The 20,390-nt window shown below is 40.8% G+C and overlaps 1 protein-coding gene across 1 annotated transcript in view; it reads left to right on the forward strand.

Moving 5' to 3' along the window:
* The window catches only part of LOC126419675 (otoferlin-like), a 468,560-nt gene that overhangs the window by 189,272 nt on the left and 258,898 nt on the right, over window positions 1-20,390 (forward strand). Inside the window, exons 8-9 of the mRNA XM_050086891.1 lie at window positions 2,097-2,181; window positions 19,125-19,281. Coding sequence (XP_049942848.1) covers window positions 2,097-2,181; window positions 19,125-19,281 — 242 coding nt within the window. The remainder of the gene's footprint in view (window positions 1-2,096; window positions 2,182-19,124; window positions 19,282-20,390) is intronic.

Raw genomic sequence — 20,390 nt, forward strand, 5'->3', positions numbered from 1 at the left:
CATAAAATTTCTTTTTGGTCTAAGGTGGTGCCTTACAGTATCTGAAAGTCCTATGATATTCTGCCAGCTACACCATATTGCATTAGTCCCTCATCTCATATAATAAGAAGTACAATTTAGTACTTACGGAGCAAGTTTAGAATTGCAGGCGACTTTGATTAGTGTTTGGTGTTACATGCATTTGTTATGAAGTAACAATCTTAGTCTGAACAATAATATTTCTCAAAATATAAGTAGCTTGTTATTTTGTTTCCTTAAAGTTTGTAAAACTATACTCATATTTACAGGTCAGCACAAATTATGTATACGTGAAAAGGTATATTTATGTTAGATATAGCCAAAGGGAATATGTTAGGTAATTAAGATGCCAGAGTGAACTTCAGCCTAATGTTCACTGCAACAATCATCACTTCTCCAATGCATTTAAATGTATGAATACAAGATATTATGCTTTTTATGTACAATAAACAGGGTGATTTCGTGACGATGTTACAAACTTCCAGGGATGACGGACAAGGGTAAATGTAACAATTTGAGATAAAAGACTCCGGTCCAGAAACAACCGAGTCAAAACTTGCAAGCAAAAATGGTTCTCATACCTCTCGCAGTGAATCTATTTTACTGCAAGCTTTTTGCGTTCCATATTTTGGGAGGAGGTAGTATGGACCAGAACAAGAAAAAACTGCCGGTAAACATGGGCTCTAAAATGTATACTTTAAGAGCTATGAGTACTTGTTCAGTAGAAGAGGTGTGCTTCTCCAGAGTAGCCAAGATGAACAACTGTTCATTGCTCCTAAGGTGTGCTCGTTAGAGCCCTTATTTACTCTACATTTTTTCTTGTAATAGTCCATACTTCCTCCTCCCAAAATCTGGACAACAAAGAGCTTGAAGCAGAAAATGTTCACTGTCAGAGGTAGCAGAACGATTTTAGCTTGTAACTTTCGACTCAGTCGTTTCCTCACCACGGTCATTTACTTCAAATTCATACAGTTACCCTTTCCTATCATCCCTGTAAGCCTCTAACATCACCACGGAATCACCCTATATATAATAATGATATAATCAAGCAAATTTTATATCCTTAGTTCTTATCTGAACTTTTAAAAAGTTAAACTGTTATCTCAGGCCTCAACTGATGTTAACTTCCGATTACACACGCCTGTGGTTGGAAAATGAACTTTTGGAAACTTAGCATCCTTATTGTTTCAATCCTCAGAGAAAACTGTTTACTAAATTAACTTCTGTTACATTCGATGTTCAGATGTAGTTCGAGGCCAGCAGTAATTAAGATAACTCTCTTACGTGAAATCGAAATTTACAGAAACTATATTTCTATGCATAAGCGTTTTTTATACTGCTAAAGGGAAAAAGAGACTTGAAATTATGTATCTACTAATGAATTCATTCTACGAGTGATAACGATGAAAATTTTTCAAAGTCACACATCACCTTAATGTAGTATTCATCGCAAAATATATATTTTCTACTACTACATACAAAAAGAAAGTAGTTTGCAGTGCTTGTAGAGAACAGTGCTCATCTAAATATCGTGTATTTCAGAGCATCTTTGGAGCATTAACGGAGCTAGTAAAGTCACAGCAAAAATTAATTTTAAAATATGCATAACATCATGTTATATGTGCATTCACATATGTTTTATGTTTCTTTTTTAGGTATTGCATTCTAGAAAATTATTGTGCTCAGGAACAGTTGTGGGTGCTTTCAAGATTGATGTGAAGACAGTCTATGATGCACCTGGTATACCAAGAAGCCAATATATTGAAAATGTGACAACAGAGACGAAATGAATGTGGGAAAACCAGTTTTATCTTCTGTCACACAACTTAATAATAACTGCAGCAACTGATTCACAATTTATGAACTTAAATAACCTGGCATTATCTATACTTACTGATACGTCACTGGAATGTTACTTTAGACTTATCCCACAGTCAGAATTCTCTGTTGTCACATTTGAAATTACTCTTTTTTATTCAGGAATTGTGCACTTTCATTTTTATTTTCGAACTTTTTACTATTTTGTTTTTTATTCTTTTCCTCCCACATTTTAAGGTATAATTTTCTAACTATCACAGGTTCTACAATCAAGGAACATTCTCAGATCCAACAAAATGTTGGGAAGCTTTAAGTTAGATGTGGCGACCGTATGGGCACAGCCAGGTAGGCATGCTGCTGTGCATTGCTACATCTTCGCCATGTGCATAACAAGAAAGGAACAATTTGTATTCTCTGCTTCCAGAAATATTTTTTGAAAAAACGGAGACTAATCAAAATTAACTCCCCAGATTCATTTTAAAATTTCTTCGTGTTATGTAAAAGTTGAAACGGAATTCAAGCCTACCGCCTCCACTGAAGTAAATCCACCAAGAAATAAAACTTGCTGCTGTCAAACTCATTAAACCAAAGACTTACAACAACTGTAATAAAATGTTTACACGCAGCGTAAACAGCTGTTAGTTCAGTATTTACTTCAAATAACGTTAATTATGAAAGCTACACAATCAAAAAACGTAAGACATTTTTTACAATGTTTAAGAAGTCTAAGTTCACAATTTTTTTCTACTGCTTGACATATTTTTTGCACCATGAGCGTAGGAAACGAGTGACGTGACTGACCACAAACTTCATTACAGTAAACCAAAGCCTTTTGAGTATATTAAAATGTTTACACACAGCATAAACAGCAGTTGGTTCAGTATTTGCTTCAAATAACGTTAATTATGAAAACTACACAATCAAAAAATATCAGTCATTATTTTTATGAAGTTTAAGAAGCCGAAGATCATGATTTTTTTTCCACTGCTTGGCACTAGCTTGACACATTTTTTGCACAATGAACATAGGAAACGAATGACATGACTGAGCACGAACTTCAATTTAGTGTCTTTTAATGATTTTTCGTTAAAATCCCTTTGCTTTATTGACTTTGCTGTAAAAATAACCCATTAATCCAAATTAGCTAAAATCCCACAAAAATTTTCTCGTGTACTTTAAGTCGCCATCGTAGTTTCAATTTCATAATTAAAAATTGTTCATAAAACTGATAGAATATTGTGTCAAATACCCTGAAAGAGAAATGAAATACATGATATTATGGTTCAACATTTGGTTATAAAAGTTTCGAACTACCTGTGCATTTCTGAGATGAAACATTTAGCTTTGAAAGCAGGGAATATAATTGATCCATATTGCCAGTCACAATGTAGTGATGGCATGCAGTTAGACTACTAGAATAACCAGTAGTAAAGTTGCTTACTCCCTGCGTATTGTAAATAGTTTTTGCTACCTGGATAGCTGTCATCAAGTATATTGATTTACAACAACCACATATAAGCATATTTAGTAAATGATTAGTATTTTCTTATCGGACAATCGCTTTAAATGAAATATTCAGCCTAAATGAAACTCTGTACATATTTCATTACTGCTGATGTAAGACTGCACCAAACATCTTATGTAAAATAAATGTTAATGTGCTAGAAATAGGCACTATGGCAAATGTCTGCCGTCTTGGAGGCAAAGGTTCGAAGTTGGAGTCTCGGTCCGGCACACAGTTCTAATCAGGCAGGATGTTTCATATCAGCGCACACTCCGCTGCAGAGTGAATATTCTGGAAACATCACCCCCCAGGTTGTGGCTAAGCCATATCTCCGCAATATCCTTTCTTCCAGTAATGCTAGTCCAGCAAGTTTTTCCGGAGAACATCTGAGAAGTTTGGAAGGTAGTAGACGATATACTGGCAGAAGCAAAGCTGTGAGGAGAAGTTCTGCGTCGTGTTTTGAGAGCTTAGTTGATAGAGCCCTTACGAGCGCAAGGCAAAGGTCCCGAGTTCTAGTCTCGATCAAGTACACAGTTTTAATCTTCCAGAAAGTTTCAACTTCGCTACTGTTTTAGACAGCTCTCTACTTGGAAAAGAATTGAGTGTGATGTGTTCAGACACAGTTTTGGAACGATTAATAAATCCTCAGTGACGGCGAATGGGTTCACCCAGAGCCATAGACGAAACTATCTATTACACAATACTTTGTGAAAAAAGGAGTTTGGAGGTTACAGAAAAAAAAAATCGACGAAGTGCTACCTGTTGTCGACCTAAGAAATTGAACATCCCGAGGACTCTGCCAACGTTTGAAAAAGAGCGAACTTGGTCACAATGGCCACAGAATTCTACTTCCGATGGCATTAACCCCAACCCTGAAGCGACGATCCTCACTCCTCCTTCTGAAATTGGACACGAAACATCCAGCATGTTATTTTAATGTATTGTACATATGCAACAGACCATTAACATCGACAAGATTATATAAGCTGCTAAAGAAAGGAACCGTAATCATGAATGCCGAAAAGCGTGAGCAGAAGATAAGCAAGCTTTTGCATTCGAGAAGGAGCGGTCAACTTAACGCAGGTCTATCAAGCTAGATAATACAAAACAGAAATGAGCTGAACAAGGAGTCTTGCCTCTGTGGGACACAAAGAACATGCGTAACACAAATATTCTGCCATCTCCCTTATATAAGAGACCACAAGCCCACAATTATGACATTGCATTACATCTGCATCTACACCTACGTAGACTATCCGCAAGCCACATTCCGGTGCGTGGTGGAGGGTACCCTGTACCACTACTAGTCGTTTCCTTTCCTCTTCACTCGCAAGAAGAGCGAGGGAAACCGCTATCTATGCCTCCATATGAGCCCTAATTTCTTGTATCTCATCTTCGTGGTCCTTATGCGAAATGTACTTTATCGGCAGTGGGCTCCAAATGATGGTTCTCTAAATTTTCTCAATATTACTCCTCTAAAGAACGTCATCTTCCCTCCAGGCATTCCAATTTGAGTCCTTGAAGCATCTCCGTAACATTTGCACCTTGTTCAAACCCACTGGTAACAAGTGTAGCAGCCCGCCTCTGAATTGCTTCGATGTCTTCCTTCAGTCAGATCTGGTGCAGTTGCCAAACACTCGAAAATTATCCAAGAATAGATCACAATAGTGTCCTATATGTGACCTGCTTTACAGATGAACCACGCTTTTCTAAAATTCTTCCGATAAACCTTCCCTACCACAGTTCTCACATGCTTGTTCCATTTCATATGGCTTTGCGACGTTACGCTCAGATATTTAAACGACTTGACTCTTCGTTAACGACGCTAGTAATACTGTAGAACTGTAGACGAACATTACATGTTCGTCTTCCTACTCATCCGCATTAACTTACATTTTCCCACATTTAGAGCTACCTGTCATTTGTCGTACTATCTAGAAATTTTGTTTACGTCGTTATGTATCTTCCTGCAGTCACTCAACTTCGACACGGCACCGTACACCACAGCATTATCATCAAACAACCGCAGATTGCCGCCCACCCTGTCCGCCATCATTTATGTATATAGAGAACAACAACGGTCCTATCCCACTTCCCTGGGGCACTCCTGACGGTATCCTCGTCTCTGATGAATACTCGTCATCGAGTACAACATATTGGGATCTACTACTTAAGAAGCCTTCGAGCCACTCACATATCTGTGAACTTATTCTGTATGCTCGTATCTTCGTTGACAGCCTGCAATGGGGCACCGTCTCAAATGCTTTCCGGAATTCTAGAAATATGGAGTCTTTCAGCCATATTTCGCAGAATATCACCTGAGAAACGGGCAAACTGAGTTTCGCACGAGAGATGCTTTCTAAAACAGCGCTGATTTGTGGACATAAGCTTCTCAGTCTCAAGAAAGTTTATTATATTTGAGCTGAGAATATGTTCAAGGATTCTGCAGCAAACCGAAGTTAAGGGTATTGGCTGTAATTTTGCGGGTTTGTTTTTTTATCCTTCTTATACATTGGAATCAACTGCGCTTTTTTCCAGTCACTTGGGACTTTGAACAGAGAGAGAGATTCATGATAAATGCAGGCTAGCTAAAGGGGCCAATGTGTAAGGTACTCTTTGTAAAATCGAATTCGGATTCCATCCGGACCTCACGATTTATTTGCTTTCAAATCTTTCAGTTGTTTCCCTACGCCAGGGATTCTCATTACTATGTCGTCCATTCGGGAGTCTATCTGATGCTCAAATGACGGTACGTGTGCACGTTAGTCCTGTGTGAAGGACCATTTTAACGAAATTTAAAACTTCGGCTTTCGTTTTGCTACCTTCAACTGCCAGAAGGGTCTGGTCAACAAGGGACTGAATGGAACCATTAGATCATCTTAGCACTTTTACATAGGACCGAAATTTTTTCAGGTTCTCTGCCAGATATTTTGCTAAGGTGTGACGGTGGCAGTTGTTGTATGCATCGCACATACATCTTTTCACAGATGCGCGAATCTCTTCTAATCTCCGCTTGTCGTCATTTTTGCGTTTCCTTTTGACTCGAGAGTGCGTCAGTCTCTACTTTCTCAGCATCTTCCAAATTCAGCTATTAAACCATGATGGATCTTTCCCATCCTTTATCCACTTACTATGCACTTAACTCTCCAGACCACGATTTACAATCTGCTTAAACTCTGCCAATAATTCCTCTACGTCCGTGTTACTGGAAGTAAGTGATGTCAATCCACTGACTAAGTGAGATGCTAACAACTGATTATCTGCTGTATCTAGCAGAAACACTCTTATTGACTGATTTATTAACTTTCGTAACCATAGTTGCTATAATGACATCATGATCGCTAATCCCCGTTTCTATACTGACATTGCTGATAACGTCCGGTCTATTTGTAGCTACAAGGTTCAAGATATTTCCAATGTGTGTAGGCTGCCGAACTAGCTGCTCAAGACAGTTTTCAAAAAACGTATTCAAGAATATGTCGCATGACTGTCTTAACCCCCGCAATGAACCCATAGACATCCCAGTCTATACCAGGTAGGTTAAAGTCGTCTCCAACTAGTATTGCATGATCTGGATATTTACGCGCTACTGACCGTAAACTTTTTTGGGTGACTCTAGTTCCAGTACCACTGGCAAGCGCTCCCGGTTCGCCGCTGGATATACAACAAAAACCATATGGCCACCTATTATGGCTGCCTATGCGAGAGACACGATGAAACGGGAAAATTCACAGATAACGAGGAAAACTGATCGCTATCGCACATGAAAACCTAATCAGTTTTGATAACATTTCTTTATTCTCGACAGTGCCACTAATAGACTGTCTGTAGCATATTGGCTCCGTTCACAATAATATCAGAATACGAATAGCAGCTACCTTTCCTGGGCGTGCTCATCACGAGCAAAGTTGACATTCCAATCTACAATGGACTGCAACGTTTGTCTGCTCGTATAGCGCAACGCGCAGCCCGATTGACTGCGATATGGGGAAGTGAGTGAACCCGGATCGAATCTGCGTGCCGGCTTAGAGAGTATTACGTGGTACCCAAGTAGCCTGAGTGTGGTTTTTAGGCGGTTTCCCACGCTCGTTTAGGTAAATGCTGGCATGATCCCCAAATTCCGCCTCAGAGAATGCGATGCGCCAGTACCTGGGACTATTTAAGGAACAGTTCCTTAACTCAGATTGGCCTACTCTCAGCCAAATTCTATACTATTTTAGGTATGTAGATGATAACCTCATGTTGTTAGATGACAGCCACGCAGATATCGAAAACATCCACCAAAAATTCAACCAACTGCACCCTAAAATTAAATTCACAATGGAAACAGAAAGACAACACAATTAACTTTCTAGATCTCAGAATTGGCAAAAATAATAATCGTCATACATTTGATATCTATAGAAAGAACACCACTTCTGACAATATTATAAATGCCAATTCCTGTTACCCAGTGTCTCATAAACTAGCATTTTTCCGTTCAATGATTAGTAGATTAAGTAACCTCCCATTATAAAAACCAGCAATTCAAAAAGAACTTAACACACTTTGTTATATAACCTATACAAATGATTTTGACCCCAACATAATCACAAAATTGTATTAGAAATGTAAAATACCAAAGCACAACACAATACATAACGAGATACGCCTAACTTGGGAAACGTAACCGACACAGAAAATAAGAAACGTACCAACAGTCTACGTTGGCAGAATCTCCAACAGAATTAATGCACGTTTTAAAGCCGTAAATATTCAACTAAGTTTCGGACCAATAATAACCTATCAGTTAAATTACGTTCTGCCATCATTAGAACATCGAAATAAGATAACCCAAGCATATATAAAATCACATGTGGCAGCTGTAATAGCTCTTACATTGGCCAAACATGAAGAAATTTCAACGTAGGATATAAAGAACACACTAGAAAGAGCGAATATAATCAGTCGAGCTTCTTTCTACATTTGAAAAATCAAAATCACACTGCTGATACAATCGAAAATACACTACAGATTCTGCACAGAATACCGAAAGGTTTTGCAATGAACGTTCTTGAGGAATTAGAAATTTATATCTACACGAGAAAATACCCAAAAAAAACGAACATACGAAATTTAGACACAAGTACTATCTTAAAAACGTTATTGAACTTTTAGCACAAAACAATGGATAAATTGGAAGTAACATACGCAACAACCAAAGATAATCGTAATAATTTTTAGTTAATCGAATAAGATCGTTGTTCATCAGCACAACCTTGTAAACATACAGCGTCATAAGAGTGGAACTGTCAAACTGCTGTCACGCCGTACTTAACATTTAATTTCAACATCTAGAAGCCATTTACGATCTTATAAATGCAGCCACAGTTACAAAACGGTCCACTAACGACGCAATATGGACGTCCAATCAATCTAGATGTGAGTACAAGACAGATACTTTCATATGAATGACAATGTGTATGTTCAAATGTGTGAAATCTTATGGGACTTAACTGCTAAGGTCATCAGTCCCTAAGCCTACACACTACTTAACCTAAATTATCCTAAGGACAAACACACACACCCATGCCTGAGGGAGGAGTCGAACCTCCGCCAGGATCAGCCGCACAGACCGCTCGGCTAATCCCGCGCGGCAATGACAATTGAATCCATACCTGTTCTCACCAATATTGTAACTGCAGGTACTTGAAAATGTCAACCAAGCCGAAACAGTCTGTCGTAAATAAGGGCTACTTACTATAAGCAGCTATTTGGTGTACCTACTATAACAATATTTATGGAACACTTTGAATGCTTTCCGGGGAACAGTGGGTACTCCACTGAACAAGTCGAAAGGGACACCAAATTTAATCCCAGACAAAGTGATGCACTCATGAGGAAATGTTGAGAATGGCGGACATTCACTACATACGGTAGAGAGAGACTCTGTAAGCGAAACGACTCGCATTGTTAAGAAGCTACTTATCATGACGTATGATTGCACAAATTTTTCTCAAAATCAGTTTAGAACATCACGACAAACAATTCCTGAGTTACGCAAGCAGCCTCGCTTCTTTTGTGTTGAGGTAATAAGAGCTGTGTTCCAGTCCTAAGGTCTCCGATTTTCTTTTTAGGACTGGAAGTAGACAGGAAAATGCGATCTGACTTAAAATATGTGAGCATTGTGTGTATGCGTGGCATAGCTGGCAGCATTATGTGGTACACCGAACTCGAGCAGCTGCAATGAGAGTGAGAAATGATTATGGTAATAGAAATAGCGGCTTTTTCATTACAAGAACGGTATACAATCACTCGTTTTCGCCACTTGCTTGATGACACACACTGAAATTCATCACCAGCTGAGTGAGACGTGTTGGTTATGTCATGAAAGAGAAGAAGGAAGAATGTGCATTCGGGGTTGTGACAGTTCAAAGATAGTCGAACGTCGCGTGACCAAAACAATTTGGGACTAGCACCAGCCCGTCTGGTAACACGGTGACGTGAGTAGAGACAGTTGTTTTGGAAGATCGCCGATTGAGTGTGAAAGATATCGCTCCCGTAGTTGACATTTTTGTGGTATCTGGGCACGCAGTCATGTACGGTGACCTGAAAATGTGAAAATGTCCTCTTGGTGAGTGCTACAAACGCTGTCAGGCGGCCTCAAGTTGCTCGTCTGACAATTTTCCAGATGCAATTGACCCATGACGAAGGCACAAATGGAGCTTTCTTTTCGACGGCTGTGACAATGAATAAGACACAGACGCCGTTTCTGAACCCTGAAACATAGCGCCAGTCTGCTCATTGGAAACACACACATTCGCCGCCCCAAAAAACATTTCAGAAGTAAATTTAGGCACACACGAGACCGTGCATACGGATACCTATTCCCTGGTCCATCTGCGAATGCAACCGGCAAAAATTACGATTTGCATGGATAGTAGCAAAAATTTCACGTTTAACAGCGGAAAACATGGGAAGTTATAAGAAAAAGAACAACTGAAATAGGAGTAAATTACGAAACGCAAATAATTATTACGCACATAATTTACGTAGAACTGAAATAAAAAACGGAGACATGTGTAATAACGAAACTTCCTGGCAGATTAAAACTGTGTGCCGGACCGAGACTCGAACTCGGGACCTTTGCCTTTTGCGGGCAAGTGTTCCACCATCTGACCTACCCATGCACGACTCACGGCCCATCTCCGCAGCCTTGCTTCCGCCATTATCTCGTCTCCTACTTTCCAAACTTCACAGAAGCTCTCGAAACATCCCCCAGGCTGCGGCTAAGCCATGTCTCCGCAATATCCTTTCTTCCGGGGGTGCTAGTTCTGCAAGGTTCGCAGGAGAGCTTCTGTGAAGTTTGGAAAGTAGGAGACGAGGTACTGGCGGAAGTAAAGCTGTGAGGACGGGGCGTGAGTCTTGCTTGGGTAGCTCAGATGGTAGGGCACTTGCCCGCGAAAGGCAAAGGTCCAGAGTTCGAGTCTCGGTCTGGCACACAGCTTTAATCTGCTAGGAAGTTTCATATCAGCGCACACTCCGCTGCAGAGTGAAAATCTCATTCTGGATGTGTAATAACGTTTATTCTGGGGAAACATTATTCTAACAAACTAACACGTTGGGGTACATATTTAATAGCTAAATTAAACTGTCCACTCATAAGAACAAATTTAATCGCCCCAGAAACGATTCAAGACTCACAAAAACCTCGCAGTCTAACGTGAAGCAGTCGGTATTTCCACCAAATGCTTCCGGTGGATACTTCGTTTACCAGATAACAATGAAAGTTCGTAGTTCTTGTCAGCAGCTAGACGTGTTCTATGAGAACTACTTTTATCGTAGTTGTAGAATGAGTCTCGACGTTTCAGGTGTCATCTGTGGAAATGGCTGGCTGCTATTGCTAGCCGATGCAATCCAAACGTTCGCTGACCCTTTGGACATCCCTCTTCTGTAACATTTGGAATACTATACATACACACGTCACTAATTTCCTGTCGCACTCGTCTCCTGGCCTTGTAAGAGACTACGGGCCGTATTAGCAATAGCACTTCGCAAGTGATAGCCGTAACATATTTCAACGAACATGTCATGTTTTATTCTTCCAGTTCTCAAATGTCAGATAAGATGCCTTCGAAATATTTAAAATCAATAGGGGAAGTGGCAAATAAACGACTATTGAAGATGGAATGTAGAATTAGTGAGGTTGGAGACATACCATCGGACTTTCAAACAAATATCATCCACACAATTTCAGGAACAACAACAACAGATAAACAACAAATAATCACCTTGACAGATCATGCAAACAAACTGCTTTCAGGAACACTATACACAAAACTGGAAAACAAAATCGAGTATCTATTAGATGACGATCAGTTTGACTTTCAGAAAGGTAAGGCACAAGACAGGCAGTTCTGGAATTGTGATTGTTAATGGAAGAAAACCTTAAGAAAGGTTCGCTCATAGAATTTTTCAACCTGGTAAGAGCGTTCGACAATGTAAAATAATGGTTATATTCAATATTCTGGGAAAAACTGGAGAAGCTCTAGGTAAAGCCAGGCAATACACAAATTGTATAAGAACCAAGAGGGAACAATACGACTAGAAGACCAAAAACAGTTTTCGGATTTAAACGTATGTACCACCGGGATCTAGTCTTTCACCCTATTCGCTTAAGTTACGAAGAAGCCATGACAGAAATAAAAGAAAGATTCGGGAATGGGATCAGATTTAGTGTGGGATATATAAGAGACAAGATTCGCTGATGATATAGTTATCCTAAGTGGAAGTGAAGAAGATAACGAGTACAGAATAAAAACTGATGGTAAACTGATGAAAGACGAAAGCGGTAAGGAGTAGCGGAAATGAGATTAGCGCCGGCCGGGGTGGCAGAGCGGTTCTAAGCGCTACAGTCTGGAACCGCGCAACCGTTACGGTCGCAGGTTCGAATCCTGCCTCGGGCATGGATGTGTGTGATGTCCTTAGGTTAGTTAGGTTCAAGTAGTTCTAAGTTATAGGGGACTGATGACCACAGAAGTTAAGTCCCATAGTGCTCAGAACCATTTGAAATGAGATTAGCGATAAGCGTAACATCAAAATTTACAAACCGAAGAAATACTGCTACCTTGGAAAGAAAATAACAAGAGACGGAAAAAGTAGGGAACCCATAAAAAGAAGACTAGCACAGGCAAAGGGCGCATTCGTGGCCAAAAGAAGTGTACTAACATCAAACATCAGCTTTAACACGAAGAATGAATTTCTGAAAATGTAACTTCGGAGCACAGCATCGTATGGTAGTGAAACATGGACTGTTGTGCTACAGAAGAATGTTGAAAATTAGGTAGATTGATAAGGGTTATGATGATAAGGCTTGTGTTAGGACATGAGGGAATGAGTTTCATAGTGCTAGAGGGAACACTAGAGGAAGACTTGAGATTGGAGTAGGCGGAGACTAAGATTGGAATACACTCAATAAATAACTGAGGATGTAGCGTGCAAATACTACTCTGCAATGAAGAAGCTGGCACAAGAGTGGAATTCGGGGCATCAAACTAGTCAGAAGTCTGATGACCAAAATAAAAAATTTCGTTTTTGATCCTCAAGTACACTATTTCGGTCTGAAATGTCCGAAGCTATTCACGTTCAGTCTCTTATCTAATGGCACAAAGCATTTTCCACTACCTTCCTCTTATTCACGAAGGAAGGTTATCGAGCCAAGTTGCAATGTCGTCCTTCTTGTTTCGAATCCTACAATTCTACGTCACTTCGGATCACCGCCTGCTAACAAGTTGGTGGATACCATTCGTCAGCGCGCTGCACAATTTACTCTATCACAGTTTTAAGTTATATACGACTGCCGTTAGAGGTGCAATGATCTTACACGAATTAATTTAATAGTGTATACAAACGGGAAAATGATCAGTAACAGATCTGCTACCAAAATCAAGAGGAAAAAACGGGACACTAAGTCCTGCGAATCTCAAAATTGCCAAATACAATTTAAGGGGCAGTATAGGTGAAAGTGATAATTTTCTTATTGTATCTGTGCATTGGTATTGAACTCACACACACACACACACACACACACACACACAGACACTACATAACACTTAGAAAGCCTAGTCATTTGGAATATTATTTTCGATAAATTTTGATAACTGTATGTACAGATAAACAACCGCATCAAACAAATCACTCTCAGTCATTTGTGAACAGTCGCCGAAAAACGTCTGTAAACTGCATGCACAGTAAAATTTATTTTGTGTATATCATATGCTCACCTACTGTGTACTGGTATTGTCTGATGTATATATTTATTTAATCAGACATAAGCAAAAGATATGAAGTCATAATAAGCTAAATTGATTCAAAGTTTCTCAAACAAGTGTTCATTTTCATATTTCCGATAGACACTTAATATTTAAGAACTCTTTCTCATTTTTGATTAATTTTAGAAAATTAAATTTCACATAGACAGGAGAAAAACTGACTTTAAAGATCTAAACGCAGCGAAAAAATAATGGTGACGTGATAGGTAAAACAAGACGAGCTCTTAATAGGGCCTTAGAAGATGAAAATCTAAAAAATTCGAGAATGTTAACACATGTTTTTCACCGTGTGATATAATTACATTCATATTTATCACTTTTGCAGGCAGATCAGACGTATTTGACAACTACTGATGTGCGGTACACGGAAGAAACATGTAGCCTTTCTGTCACTCTCAGTTGCGGAACGTTAAGTTTAGATAGTATGAAATAAATTACCGATATGGGCTATCCCACGTAAATTACGTCTACAGGAAAAACTAGAAGTCAAAAATGTGTTGACATAGAAGTTTTCTGGGTATGGTACCGCGTCACATTGTATAAAACTACTGCTGGAGAAAACCACGGTTGCAGACCCAGAAGAGGACCGCTGCAACCGTGGCCGAAACGTTGGTTTTCACCAGCAGTAGTTTTATACAATATGACGCCCAGAAAACTTCTATGTCGACTCTGGCCGCGGAAGCCTACGCAATTACAAAAATTTGTTGTTTAATTCTTTCGTCGTCAACTTTCTTCCCAGAAATGTTTCAGCCAACGAGGGAGCAATCTCAGTCGCATATGGTTTGTTGTACACTCATATGATTTACCACTGTTCCCCCTTTACATGGCTTCAGCAGACAGAACAACAATATCTTTAGAATTATATATTAATACCTTCAGCTGCTGACGGCGTTGATATATGTCAACGGGGACAGGTGAAAACGTGTGCCCTGACCGTGACTCGAACACGGGATCTCCTGCTTACATGGCAGACGCTCTATCCATCAGAGCCACCGAGAGCACAGAGGACAGTGCGACTGCAGGGACTGTCTCGCGCACACCTACCGCTAGATCCACATTCTCACCTGGTATGTCCACACATTACATTCGTAGTGTCCCTACCCAACACACTGATTACTCGTGGAAGACATTCTTACCAAGTCCCGTAAGAGTTCGGGTAATATGTGTGCATCCACACAGAAGAGGAAGGTCATGGCCGGTATTGCCAGATTTATTTGCTTATATGGATATGTCAGAAAGAACAGACATCATATCGATGTAAGGCATATCTTTGGTATTCTGGTTGGTTGGTCGGTTTGAGGCAGGGGTCCGACAGCGAGGTAATCGGTCCCATCGGATTGGGGAAGGATGGGGAAGAAAATCGGCCGTGCTCTTTCAAAGGAACTATCCCGGCATTTTAGGTATTCTGGCCTTGCCCTTGTGACACTTTCGACACATTGGCAAACTAACTTAATCACGTTTGTTGGCGTTTACAATGATTCGAGTGACAGCGGCAGAATACGGTCGGAAGTTGCACGCCACCAATGCATGGTAAACGAAATCTTTCACGAAGTGGGTAACGGAATTGGTACTGAGATGGCAGCTTCCCAAAAAGAAAGCCTTCTCTCCTATCACAAAGCTGGGTCAAACCTCGCATTGAGTGTATCTAATTACTTCTACGTCGTGCTTCTGCCTTTAGTACGGTCAGTCTGGTCATTTGTTACAAAACAATGTTGTGTGCCATGATTTCCAATACCAACAGCAAAATCTATACTTTACGTTTGCCAACGGCCTTGCTGCAGTGGTAACACCGGTTCCCGCCAGATCACCGAAAATAAGCGCTGTCGAGCTGGGCTAGCACTTGGATGGGTGACCATCCAGTTTGCCGAGCGCTGTTGGCAAGCGGGGTGCACTCAGCTCTTGTGAGGCAAACTGAGGAGCTACTTGATTGAGAAGTAGCGGCTCTGGTCTCGGAAACTGCAATAAGGCCGGGAGAGCGGTGTGCTGACCAGTTGCCCCTCCAATCCGCATCCAGATCCGCCTATGGGATGAGGATGACACGGCGGCTGGTCGGTACCTTTGAGTCTTCACGGCCTGTTCGGGAGGAGTTTAGAGTTTAGTTTTTTTTGTATTTGACGTTTTACTAAATATTAGGCATTTCGTATAACCCAGGACGTAACCATAGCCAATGGTTGTGACACGAGTAAGTGCACTGATGACTATAAAAACTTTAGCACCAGAAAGGATAGCAAATAACGAAATTTTAATTCTTGTGTGTATACAGTGCGATAGAAAGAATGCATTTATAAATGATTTACGGATATACTGGGCCCAAGATTTTGCATGTAGGTCTTCCACTACTGGCAGCAGCAATAGCTCTGACCCGGTTGAGTATCGAGTGGAACTGAGTTTGTATGACGGGTACGGGTACATCATTCAGTGTTGCCACAGCCGGCGAGAGGTGGCGCGCGCGTCTCTCGGCAGCCCGTGATCAATTGTTTTCAACGAGTCGGAGATACGGAGAAAATCCTGGCCGGGACAACAATCTAAGAACCTCTGAATCGAGCTAGGATAGCAAAGTACGGGTAACATGCGGTCTTGCTTTATCTTGTTGAAAGTTAACGTCACGGAGACCTATAAGACAGAGCTCAGCCACAACTGTTAACACCTCACAAATTATCGACAATGCGAAGCAGCGATAATCATCTTTTGTACCCACTGGTATCCCATAGCATCATGTGAGGTGCTGGGCGTCTGTGACAATGACGAATGCAGTCCACCAACGTCTGTCTGTTGTCCACGGAGGCTCCGCACACGGATTCGTGTATGGTGATACTGTGCATAGAACTGAGATTCGTCTGAAGAGACGACATGCTATTTACTCCTGCTCCCGGTGTTATTTTGGGCTCACCACTGTTGGCGCGCCTTTCTCTGCTGATGAAGGGAAACCGCAACAATGTTAGCCGCACTGACAGTCCGTGATCCCCCACATATTCCTGCACTCTCGGTGCGGACACTTGTCTTGGCTGTAAACAAGCCCATTTCCTGACTCAAGTTATGTGACGTGGCTGTACGATTCTGCATTGCCAAGCGAACAATAAGTCCGCCCTCTCGGGCGCTTGTTCGAATGGGGGCATTGAGATATCCTGGATGGTGTTAGTACGGTCCTCCTGAACCCATCGATTTCATATTTCCATGACACTTGTGGGATCCCGACAAACGAACGCAGTAATATGGTGGAACAATAACTATCTTGAGAGGCTACAATTCTACTGTTGTATAATTTCGACACGTGCTGATGAACTTTTCTCCTTATTACACGAGGCACAACACGATCTTTTCATAAACAAACAACATTCAAATGCAATTTATCAATGAAAAACCCACTGTGTAACGGTTCATTATGTACAGAATGTACATGGTGTTACTCTTTATGCGGTTGTGCTGAAGTGCTAATCATTCGCATATCCAAGCATGTAGTACGATTCATGAAAATTTCCCGTGCATTGCATGCCGTCAGTGCTCAGTAATTTTGATGCCCAGCAGTGTAGTTCGATGGTACACGGGTGACAAGAGAGTATTTATTGTGCTGACAAAAACATCCAATAGTTACTGTCAAATTTTCTTTTTTTTCATGTTGAACCGAAATCTATCATACAGTTTGTAAGATGTATTACTGGCAGAATGAGTTTTTAGGCTTTTAGGTAATTAATTTTCACGTTCCCTACAATACGTTGGTGCTAATGTACGTCAAAAGACAGTAACCTCTTGCTCTCGCCAGTTGCTTAATGTTGTTCCCACAGCTGAAAGTTGTTCTGGGAGGAACTTCATAATAATCTGCCTGCACGTAGCCCTTCATGGACATCCAAGTTCGTCGTAAACACAATGAGTGTATTAACCTCAGCGTATGTAAGAAACCTACACATGGAGATCTTTATGTCCATGCTTTCACCACCATTCGCAACAGACAAGCAATACTCAGAGGTCCATAGCACAAGAAGCTGTAACCATTTCAAGAACCGAGAATCTAAGTACTTACTGGCCTAGGGAAAGTATTCAAAGAATATAGTTACAATGATCTGCTGGCTTCTCTCGTAATTTAGGACAGCACCAGCAAGACTAACACTGACGAGGGCCGCGGTTAAGCGTTCCTATCGTTCTGTGGGCCAGTGATTGCATAGATAAGCCTTTCTCAACAGACAAAATATCAAAACTATCTCTGAGTCTTCGTTCAAATGTCCTGTTATCTCCAGAGGCCATTAAAGGATGCTATGACCTAAAAACGTATACAAAATTTCGTGCGACTGCGTGGTTGGTTCCGACGGATAAACAGAGCGCATAGCTACAGAATACTGAAACGAACAAGGTACGCCTAGAAATAAGCCATAGTAGAACACGCCCCAGAAAACATCATCGGTCGTTTTTGATCGTACCTCTGTCGCCAGACATTCAAGCGTCTTTTGGGACAGTATCACGTGCAAAAATTTTAAATATCAGAAAACGGCTGTAAGCGATAATGACGCAAGCAAGACCCAGCTGTCGCGAGGTAAGCATTCATAGCACTTTACTCGTGTATGGCAATGCTCTGAATGCCAATAAACTCGCGATAATGCGTCAGCTGTGCAGGTACGTGCAGTAAGCAATTATTACTTGGCAACGGTTAGAGAGTATCTCGTCGAAAGTTCTTGCTGTTTCAGGATTATAGGCGTCTCGGTGTCAGAAGGAAATTTATTAGAGCAATTATTATTTGTAAAACTTACACCGCCGGATCCAGTATTCAGACGAAGCAGAAAAACAGACTAATTAAGTGGCAGTTTCTAGGTGTCATTGACGGAAGATGCATAGTAACAGAGTTGAGGAACATATGCATTTTAGTTTTCTGTTGAGTCTAGTATCCTCAGTTCACGCGATTACATTTTTACTGTATGGAGAGAAAACGGATGTTGAACAAAATGTCCGTGAGAAAAGGAGTTGGTGTGATGCAAACTGCGATTAAGTACCTGGAGTACTGTAACTGCCACCTCTCCTTCAAGAAAGACGTCAGCTTGGCTTCCTGACAGACATTTGTTATTACAAGGTAGAGCAAACAGAATTGGAGACAGCAACTGCATATACAAAAAAAAAGACCTCACCTTTTGTTTCCGTTTTCTGTAAGAGCACAATGAGCACTTTCACTGCATGTTAGTGCACCTATTTGCACACATTTATTTCTCGCATGATCTCTGGCTCCTAAGTGCATTTTGTTTTCTTAATTCCTAACCCATTTCACATACAGGAGATATATTAGTTTTAAATTTGTATATATTAGTATTAAATTTGTATAAAAATGATGTAAAGGTACGCCCTGAATCGCATCTGCACGTTTCCTTGTGACATACAGTTTCTGTATTGTTTCATAAGAAAGTCTAATTCCTATGATGCTTGCATGAGTCATGACCACTGACTGTAACGGGTACTAGAAACAGCGATAAACAAAAGAAATTCACATGTTTCAGATCATCAGTTCTACCACAAGTGGGCGCTGTTGACTGACCCCGATGACATTGCTGGCGGGCCTAAAGGATATCTAAAATGTGATATTGCTGTCATCGGCAAGGGTGACAGCATCAAGGTTCCACCGAAGAGTGAGAAAGACGAAGATGACATTGAAGCGTAAGCAGTTTCTGCCGTGACATATAAGGGCTGTCGAATGAAAACGAGACAAATGGAAAAATGTTAGTAAATTTTCATTATTTCAAAAGTAATCGCCATAACTGTTAATAAAGGCTGACAATTATTGAACTATATGAAAAAAGGTAAATTAGTTACAAACTACGGCGAGCACACACTTTATTCAACATGTAAACGTCACTACAGATATTCGGATTTAAGTTATGACATGTTCGATGTACCTGCCATCATTGGCGATGACGTGGCCCAGATTCTGCATGACACGCTGAAGTGTCGGAACATCGATGCTGTCGATGACCTCCGGAACGGCTGTTTTCAGCTGAGCAATGGTTTTGGAGTTATTGCTGTACACCTTCTCTTTAATATAGCCCCACAAAAAGGAGTCACATGTATTCAGATCCGGAGAATATGGCGGCCAACCGAGGCCTATGCCAGTGGCCTCTGGGTACCGCAGAGCCAGAATGAGGTCCCCAAAATGCTTCTCCAGGACATGAAACATTCTTCTGCTACAATGGGGTCGAGCTCCGTCTTGCATGAACCACATCTCGTCGAAATCAGGCTCACTTTGGATAATGGGGTTGAAATCATCTTCCAAAACCTTCATGTACCGTTTGGAAGTCACCGGGCCATCCAGGAATATCGCATCGATTATTCCGTGACTGGACACTGCATAACACACAGTCACTCGTTGAGGTTGAAGAGACATTTGGATCGCGAAATGTGGATTATCTGTCCCCCAAATGCACCAGTTTTGATTATTGACGAACCCATCCAAATGAAAGTGGGCTTCGTCGCTAAACCAAACCATGAATGCACATATTAATTCCCATCATGCCCCGCGGCCAACAGTGCCGTTTGAATGTCCTAACGCAAACCGTTTAGAAGTTATAACGATTTTATTTCATACAGTTCAATAATTGTCACCCAGTACATTTATCCCACTGTGAGATAAGACGGCCAATGCCTTCATGGAAAAATGTTTGCGGTTGCCTACGGAACCATGATTGTACCCAGGTGTGCAGCATTTCGTTAAAGCAAATCGCGCCCATGAATGTTTTTCTTCATGGCTTCAAAGATATGGAGACCCTTTG

This window comes from Schistocerca serialis, chromosome 1, assembly GCF_023864345.2.
Source record: "Schistocerca serialis cubense isolate TAMUIC-IGC-003099 chromosome 1, iqSchSeri2.2, whole genome shotgun sequence".
NCBI classification, from domain to species: Eukaryota; Metazoa; Arthropoda; class Insecta; order Orthoptera; family Acrididae; genus Schistocerca; species Schistocerca serialis.